This window comes from Podarcis vaucheri (assembly GCF_965113315.1).
Source record: "Podarcis vaucheri genome assembly, chromosome: 12".
NCBI classification, from domain to species: Eukaryota; Metazoa; Chordata; class Lepidosauria; order Squamata; family Lacertidae; genus Podarcis; species Podarcis vaucheri.
This window is the reverse complement of record NC_138750.1, coordinates 18,103,766-18,113,061: the sequence shown is the minus strand read 5'-3', so window position 1 is coordinate 18,113,061 and position 9,296 is coordinate 18,103,766. Positions and strand designations below refer to the sequence as shown.

The 9,296-nt window shown below is 41.3% G+C and overlaps 1 protein-coding gene across 3 annotated transcripts in view; it reads right to left on the bottom strand.

Annotated features, from left to right (window-relative positions):
* The window catches only part of ZNRF2 (zinc and ring finger 2), a 52,695-nt gene continuing 43,399 nt past the window's right edge, over positions 1–9,296 (bottom strand). Inside the window, exons 3-5 of one of the 3 annotated variants that reach the window (XM_082193142.1) lie at positions 4,897–5,002; positions 4,210–4,292; positions 1–1,409 (exon numbers count right to left, since the gene is read on the bottom strand). In XM_082193142.1, the coding sequence (XP_082049268.1) occupies positions 4,235–4,292; positions 4,897–5,002 (164 nt within the window). In that variant the 3' untranslated portion in view covers positions 1–1,409; positions 4,210–4,234. Of the gene's footprint in view, positions 1,410–4,209; positions 4,293–4,896; positions 5,003–9,296 lie in introns of those variants that run through there. The other 2 variants (XM_082193141.1, XM_082193143.1) reach the window with 2 other exon arrangements.

Here is a 9,296-nt window from a genome sequence, read left to right as displayed (position 1 = left end):
AAAGTTTCAATCACCTTTATTCAATGCTTTTGTTACAAACTTTACAAGGTACTTTTAACAGCTTCCAAAACGGGTCCCTTTTTTGTGTGGAAACAGATATATTCTTAACAGCTCACAATTTTACTTAGTGAGCTTCTTCCCTACCCTACCCCATACCCCTCATTTTTCAATTTATGGTAAGCCACGGTAGTGTAAAGTTTTATTGGTTCCAGAAATATAGGTGGTTCCTTCAAACGTATGCTCACAGTTATGTATGTTTAAACCCATTTATATCAATGGGATGAAGGATGAGCAATTGGGTACAGAATTATAGCTACTGTCAAAAGCCTGGCTAACATGAACTACTATGATCTGCCACTGAGACAACCTTGAATAATAATAATTAAAAAAACCACACAAAAGTCAATCCAGGTCCCATCCCCATGAAATGTATCACTTTGCCCACCTTTGTGACTACTCAGCTAGAGAGAAACAGCCTGGAGATTAAAGTAGTACAAGAAAATAACTACCTGAAACATGTTTAAAAAATACCCGTTAAATTACCTTAACTGCCAGCACTTGAGATGGTAATTCTTATTTCCCTATAATTTATTTTAAAAAATATTGCATAGCTGCTAAATTATGCTCTCTCTCTTTTCTTTTTTAAGTTTTGCTACTGCATTGATATCCACAAGAAGTAAAGGTGAATTTTAGTAAATGAACACAGTATGCGGATTTCAATTAACTCTGTAGCCTGATCAACGACGTCAATTAATGATCTGCCTTGATTACATTTTGCTCTTTGGGCTGCACTCTGGCAAAGCTTTACTTAAAAAATAAAAATAAAAAATCCTAAGTCAAGGAATGTTGCATTCTTTCACAGAAAAAATGTGAACAGCATAAAGGGTGCAAAATTTCATGAGGAAGTTCACACCGCTTAACTGTATGTACTTCATAGATTGCCTTTACCCCCAATCCCAAGCTCATGGTACACAGTGGGAGTGGGGCGGATTCCAACTCCAAAATGGCATTTTCTTTGTACAATGTCCCAGAATCTTGATCCGGAGCACACAGCTTCCATTCAAGAAAGAACGTGAGAACAAACTGCTTCTGTAGACAGTTTTCTTTTTTTAAAAAAAAAAATATTATTAAAATGAAAGTTAGTAACTTTGGCCTGTAGATACAAAATGTTGTCCGTAAAGTCTGTGGGAAGAGGACTTTTTCCAGGATGTGCAGCATTTTCAAGAATCCCTGTGTCTCCTTTAAGCTGAGTGTCGGTACACTGAGCTTCCGGCTTCGCATCACTTGTCCCGTGTCATGTTCCACCTCCCTCTTAACTTTCCAGTACAAAGTGAACAGAAGTCCAGTCTCACATCGGCATCTGAAGATGGAACGCCAAATCCTTTACGCGTGATGATCAGTGTGAGAGACTAGAAAGAAATTCACAGAGAAGGAAGTTAACTTTCTTGGAAATGGAGTGTGTTCTATAAACAGCAGTTTTGGGTTTTTTGGGGGGAGGAGAGAAAGTATAAGTCTCTCTGGACACCACTTAAAAATAAACTGCCCTTGTGTGTATAAACAGCCATAAGAACCAGCTGATACTGAGAAAACGATTCACTTGTATTTATCCTGTAATAGTGGTGTATTGGGGATTTTGAGAAGGAATACTTTTCTCCTTGGCATTTCCCATAATTTACCCCCATCCCACATATAGAGCAGCAGGAAGCCAAACCCTTCTGCGTTTCACATGATGGCAGGAGGAAGGAGAAATAAGAGGGAAGCAGCCATGCAAATTCTCCCCACTATTGCCCACCATTTTCTCAGAGCCCATATGATGTCTCTGGGCTTGGCCAAAAAGTAGTGAGCTCCATAACTCATTTGGGTGTGAAAACTACTTCTTTTATTCTTGGACTACCTAAGCAGGAGAGAAACCTGCTCTGCAAGCAATGCCAAGCCAAACTATGCCCAAGTGAGCTGGTGCAAATTTAGAAAATTTGTCCCTCCTGCTGGTCCAGCCGTTGCCATGTTAGTTCTTGGCTTACTGTTCATGGTTTGTTTGGAGCAAGACCAACTACAAGCCTGGGCTTGCACATATAGCTAAGCCAAACCATGGTTCGGCTTCTGGATGTACAGCAGCAGCAGAACTGGCTGAAGAGCAAAGAGGCTGTGATTTTCTAAACATGCACCTGCATGCTTGCTTGTTCATGCCAAGCCATAGTTTGTGTGTGAATTATGTGTGAATTGAGCCACCTTTTGTCACAATGCTAGTATTTCAATACTGTATTAACATGTTAACAACAGAAATGGCTTGAGGTGCAGGGAGTATTTTAAAATGGCGGCACCCATCATTCAGCACCATAACTCCTCCCCACTCCCACCACATCTGTATTGTGGTTTCTAAGATGACTGAAGAATGAAGAAATAGTAGATGAAACCTGGTAAATAGTAAAAAGGGGGCAGGGAAGGAAAAAGAAAGGGCCTTCTTTGATCAAGGCTATGATGATTAACAATCAAGAGACCACATGACTAACACTATGGGCACAGTGAAACTTTTCACTATACATTTCCATTAAACAGACATTCATTGTGGGTCACAAAAAAACATTTCTGAAAAATTAATCATGCTTCAAGAGCAATTTTTGATACAGCATGTGAGGGCTGCTGTTCAGGGTGCGCATAGAGAAGAAAGTCTTCCTGGTACCTGCGAGCCTAAAGGTGTTATTTGTATTGTGCGCCAACTCAAATAACTTGACACAAATGCCAGCAGGCATTTAAAAATAGGAAGTCTAGAAAGTATTGCTGCCCCCTCCACCCTGCTCTAACACAGTTGTGGTTTTCAAGTTTAAAAAAAATATGCCTGAGATATGACACACAATATTTTTTCCTTGTGGGGATAAAGTCATGAAAAAGATGTTACTGAATAGTAACATGTCTAGTTCCGGCAAGTCAGAACTGAATATGCTAAGAGACAACTCTTTAAAGAGCATCTCAAATGGCACCGATTGCTGGTCTACAAAGGGCAAGCCAGACTGTCCTGTTCCACATTGCTTAATGCCTAGTGAAAACAGCCTACCGCTGCCATTACTAAGCATTAGGCACCAAGATGCTAAGTGCTACATCTGGGAACACACAGGGTAAGAACTCCTGTCTGAATCGTGCAGATAATGCCTTTATAAAGTGTTTGCCATAACAGGGCCACCATTTATTTACATGCCACTTCAGGCAGAAAATGTCTTGAGCCAGCCCAGAATGGTAAGATGGCTCCAGTAGAATTGGATAAATAATAATAATAGTAATTTTTTATTTATACCCCGCCCTTCCCAGTTCAGAAAACTGGGCTCAGGGCGGCTAACAACAAATTTAAAACACTTAATTATAATACGACATAGAAGCAGCATAAAATACAGTATAAAAGCATGAATGGCAATAAAATTCAAAGTTCAAAAATCAATTTGGGGAAAATCCATCCAATAAACATTAGATAGTCACCAGGGCTAGCTGGCTGAATTAGTCCTACTTGGGCCAGCAAGGAGGCCAGGGGAGAATTAGCTGTGGGGTCCCAGAGTGGGTAATCTTCATAAAAGAGGAGGGGGAGGGAAGAGAAGGAAAAGATCAGGCTGAATTCAAATTAACGGCCAGGCGGAATAGCTCTGTCTTACAGGCCCAGCGAAAGAAGGTTAAATCCTGTAGGGCCCTGGTCTCATGGGACAGAGCATTCCACCAGGTCGGAGCCTTCACTGAAAAGGCCCTGGCCCTGGTAGAGGATAGTCTGACTTCCTTAGGGCCCAGGACCTCTAACCTATGGTTATTCATGGACCTTAGGGTCCTCTGCGGGGCATACCAGGAGATGCAGTCCTGTAAATACAAGGGCCTTAAACTTAAAGTAGTAGCAAAGGTGGTTTATCGGTTAAGGCAGGAATTTCTTGACACAAAAATCCCCATGGCAAGAGTAAGGAGCAGATGGTTCAGGCTGCAAAGATTCAGCATTCATCCCCATCATCAGTGACAGGATCGATGGTCTGAAGTCTCTAGCATGTGCAAGAATCAAATACATTTAACAACTGCGTCCAATCCCAGAAGTTATTGTGCCAATGTACCATTAAGAAAAGTAGCTGGAGCAAAAGGTTATTGGAGCACTAGAACTCACATTGTGCTACAGCCAGATTATTGAAAGCTACTCAGCTTTATAGATTGGTCTTTGGGGACAGCAACCTATAGGACAATAGTTACCTACACAAAACAGGAAACTCTGACGTTAATCTGAGGGATGCTCAGGACAAGATCTGTTTACTTCAAACCATTCGTCTATGCATCTACGAGAGAATGAGAGAGAGGAGAATTATTTCTTTACTGCAGCTGAAACACAAAGAGAAGTTTGCTTGTCATTCAGCTCCACGAAAACAGAAAAAAATTATTTTCAGGTAAATGCTTTCTTTATAATAAAAGTATCATGTTAACTAGGGCAATCATTCAGAAATGGTTAACAGACTTGTAATTGATTAATCAATCAAAAAGCTATATATTGGAAAACCTCAGTAAAGGCGTCTTTTTGAGGGTCCTTGCATACTATGTAGTAAGATTTCAAAAGAAAAACAATTAACAGAAGAAGTAAATATGCTGAGGGGATAAGCTCTAGAAATCCCACCTTGTCAAATCTCATTTTTAAATGCAAATCTATTAAAATTATTTCAGTGAATTATTAGAATGGTTAAGTGGAACAGATTCCTCTGGGAGGTTGTGGACTCTCCTTCCTTGGAGATTTCTAAGCAAAGGTTGGATGGCCACCTGTCATGGATACTTTAGTTGAGTTTCCTTCCTTGCAGGGGGTTGAACTATATGACCCTTTGGGTCCCTGCCAACTCCACAATTCTATGATTCCAAGTCCCAGCTGCTGAATTCTGTTTCGCATGTACTTACCCTTTATGATATATGCATAGACAAGGCAATCGTGCTATTGTATCCCCTTGCTGCAGCTCTTCCAGGCATATTGCACACTCCCCAGCGTCTTTACTCAGCACATCCTCTACAGACACAGGCAAAACACAACAGAGACAAAAAATATATATATTTCATTCCCAGTATTGACAATATCATTTAAAGAAATGGCAAGGAAGATGAGATCTATCACGTTTAACATTCAATGAAGTTAACAGTCACAAAATCAAATCATACTGTGGTTTGATTTAGTCTAATGGAATACTGTTGTGAAACAAGCTACTGGAATGTAGGGCTAAAGATTACAATACCTCACATGCTTGTGCAGATAGAAAACAACAAGGAAGACCTGCATCAAAGCTTTCCAGCCAGTCAGCCAGCCATGCCCTCTTCCAGTAAACTCCAATGCACCCCACGCTCTCCCAGTTTTCCACCCTTGAACAGTTAGACAGCATTCTGTGACCACTAAGCATGCTTGGTCCTCACAGGCTCTTTTGGGGTTTTCCACCTCTTAGGGATTTCTTCCAAAGCCTTTTTGTGTGTGTGGGGGGGATGTTGCTTGGGGGTTTCTCCCCAAGCCTACCAACCTTCGTGTTCTAAATTGATGGCACCCACTTGGCTACTAAGGATCCACACTTGGAAAATGAGTTATTTATGATGGTATAAAATATATTTCAGCTCAGATATAGACAGAAAATAATATAAACGCTCTCTCAGCCTTCAAAGATCAATATTTATAGTATATACCTCCTTACGGAACAGAGACCTTCATCACCTGAATCCTGAACATGGAAAAGAAGCACCTCTGACATACTAGATTCTGTACATCCCTACTGCTGAAGTGGTGATCATAAAAAGTAATTAAACACCAACACTAGATACACCCATTCGCTTCCAGATTGCAAGTTGTGCAATATGGTTTCCAGATGACATAGGGTTGGACAAAACCTGAGGCAGAATTTCTGCAAAATAAGCCCATGCGATTGATTCCTGTAGCTTTACCTCACCAGATTTCGCTCAAACTGGCAGAGGTTTGCCAGAGCCAACCACTTCTCTTGCGCTGAACCTGGAAAGCAGTGATCCACGGGCACCACCTGCCAGGCTTTCAAAGCAGCTGATGAATGTGAAAGAGGTTTAAATTCTGCACAGCACTGCCAATTTTGGATTAAATTGTGCTGAGTGCCTATCCGGGTATGCTGCACCTAGAAACTGTTGCTTACAAGAAGTGGATTGGCCTTGCCTTCTGCCTTTGCAAGCTAGGGATGGCTAAATCTATGCCTGCCATATCTAAATAACAAGGATATTCCAGAACCAGTGAGACCCTCCCTTTCCCCTTGCAATCCATGTCTATTTCCACTTGATTAGAAGTTCAAAATCAGCTCCAGAATTTGGAGGCATCTCTTTTTGTGGAGTGAAAATGAGTTCTGATGGTGTAAAAACAAAGGCATGTGACAACACGCCATAATTTAATTTCAAAGTAGGTTATGAATGATGGTGCATAGATACCTTAAATGGTTTTCTTCCACTGAAGAAGCAGAAACTGGAAGTTTACAACTTCTTAACTAATGAAAGAGTAAAAAGTTTGTAAGTTATTCATACAACTGAATAACTTTTCAAGCATGCTCTCTATTTGACCAGACAAAAACAGCCAAGAAGGGGTTCCTCCCACCCAAATTGAGCATTTTCTTAGTAATTTACTACTAGTAGTGGAAACAATGACCCCCCAAACGGGGATATTTTTGTAGGTGACAAAGCTGTAATACCAATGCGACAACAATTCTGTGATGAATCCTTTGAATTAATGTCAAGATTTACTATAAACTGATCTCTCTGTGTTGAGATACAAATCAGTAAGGAAAAATCAGAATTGCTAATCCTCTCCACAGAACTAGGGCTTGAAACAAATTCTTATTTGTTCCTGTGAAATCTTTATGAAATACTTTTCAGGCAATTTCAGTATACTACATGAAAGGTAACAGATCTTCCTATTTCCACAGTATGAAGAATTTGCAGAAGCTGGTCAAATTAAAATGTCCGCAGTTTATAAGAAGCAATTTCTCCCTCTACTGGCATGGTTTTATGAACCTCCTGTTTCTAGTCAATAATTAAAACATGGATTGCATTCACATGTAACACTAAACCACAATTTAGCACTATCTCAACATGCCTGAATGGGCCCGAGCCAAGCACTGGGCTTACATGCTCCATTCTGTACTCCTCTTCCCAAATGGCTAAGATAATGATTTTGGCAATGTTTAGTTTTAGTTGGTAGGATCCTGGTTTAAACATACACTTTGGTAAGTTTCATACTATGCCAACCTGAAACCAAGTTAGCTTATTAGAATATAGTATCTTGGTTTTCAAAAAGCTTAGTACTCGAACGTTTTGGCTCCCAAACATCGCAAACACCGAAGTGACTGTTCCGGTTTGTGAACTATTTTTGGAAGCCAAATGTCCAACGGGGCTTCTGAGGTTTCCGACTGGCTGCAGGAGCTTCCTGCAGCCAATCAGAAGCTGTGCTTTGGTTTCCGAACGTTTTGGAAGTCGAACGGACTTCCGGAACGGATTCCATTCGACTTCCAAGGTACAACTGTAATTAGATTATTTGTTTGAATACACAGTAAGGCTTGGATTAATTAAAGCATAACTAAACTCTGCCAAAGTAACCCTGGCCCTATAGGAGAAGGAACACACAACCCTGGCAGTTCACTTGTGCTTGCCCGAACTCACCTAACACTAAAGCAGGGGTGAGGAACCTCCAGACCGCAGGCCAAATTTGGCCTACATCCCAAACTGGCCAACTAAGCTGTTTTCCTAAAACCACGCCCATCATGCTCATGGGTACAGATGTGGCTGGAATGGCTGCGCAATCTAACTTCCCATGGGGAAACTTGATTGTGCAGCTGATCCCTGCAGAAAGCAGCTTTTCTGGCCCTTTGCTCAACTCTTGGGAAACACAGAGCTTGCAATGTGCTTTGCACAGCATTTCCCAAGCACCCAACAGCCAGTTGTTTGGCTATTGGCCTGGCAAAGTTGGACTGTGGTGATGGAGACAGATAAAAATCTGGTCCACCAGGTCAAAAAGGTTCCCCACCCCCCTGCACTCAGCCATGATCTAAAATTATCGCAATCCAGCCAGTTGGCAGGGTATGAACTCCAAGCTTTTGTGGGATACTTAAAAACCAAGGGAAACCTGATTGGCTTGGACAGCGAGGCCTAAGTGTCTTATGCCTACACTATGAAGAAGCTCACTTTGTTTTAACGATTGATTCACTTGGCACTTTAAAGGCATCTTCTCTAAATATTTATTTATCTGATTTACCGTATTTTTCGCTCTATAAGAGGCACCAGACCACAAGACGGACCTAGTTTTTAGAGGAGGAAAACAAGAAAAAAAATATTCTGAATCTCAGAAGCCAGAACAGCAAGAGGGATCACTGCACAGTGGAAACAGCAATCCCTCTTGCTGTTCTGGCTTCTGGGATAGATGCGCAGCCTGCATTAGCTCCATAAGACGCACACACATTTCCCCTTACTTTTTAGGAGGGGAAAAGTGAGTCTTACAGAGCAAAAAATACCGTATATGTCACCCTACATCACAAGATCCCAGGGATGTTCACAAGATAAAAGATGCTGAATTTTCTGTCCAATCCTCAATCACCTCTGAGCCTCATCCTGGCAGGCTTTGAGCTTGCACAATCCACTGTTATGAAGGCATAATTTTTCGAAGCAACTTTAAAATTCAAGTCTCGTTTCAGATCAAATTGATGTAAGCACCTAATGCATTTACAGACTTTCCCACAAAGAGCCATTTCCACAAGTCTACTCTACCGTCTCCACGGCGGCCAGATAAGCTAAGACTCACATACCACAAGGCTCTCCTCAGTCTCCTCTTCTGCATAGCAAATGCTGTCACCGTAACATTGACGTACAGAGAAACTATACCCTAAGCAACTGCTTGGAGTGAATCAATGCCAGATTCTGAGCACAACCCAATCATCCCTGGTTTATCACCAGTGTGGCATGATAAATGCAAAGAGAACATGACACACAGAGAGAACAAAGTCGTACATGAACCTTGGAGCAAACCAATTTGTACTGCTGTGGAGGTTTCCATAACTGCCATGATATCACTACCTGCTGCCACAAGGCAGACAGCACTTAGTCACACCCTTGCTTAGCAAGATCTATGATAAAGAAATAGAAGCCCCAGAGTTCTCTCCTACATCTGACCTGGCCTTGCTTAAACCAACTTCAGGTTCAGCTGCTTACAGTGGAGGCTAGTTAGACATAACTTATTATATGCTTTGATATTTAGTAGTTGGGTATGTAAAGATTTTACCACTGGAGAAAAGGAGATAGCTACTTAAAGGCCAATCAAC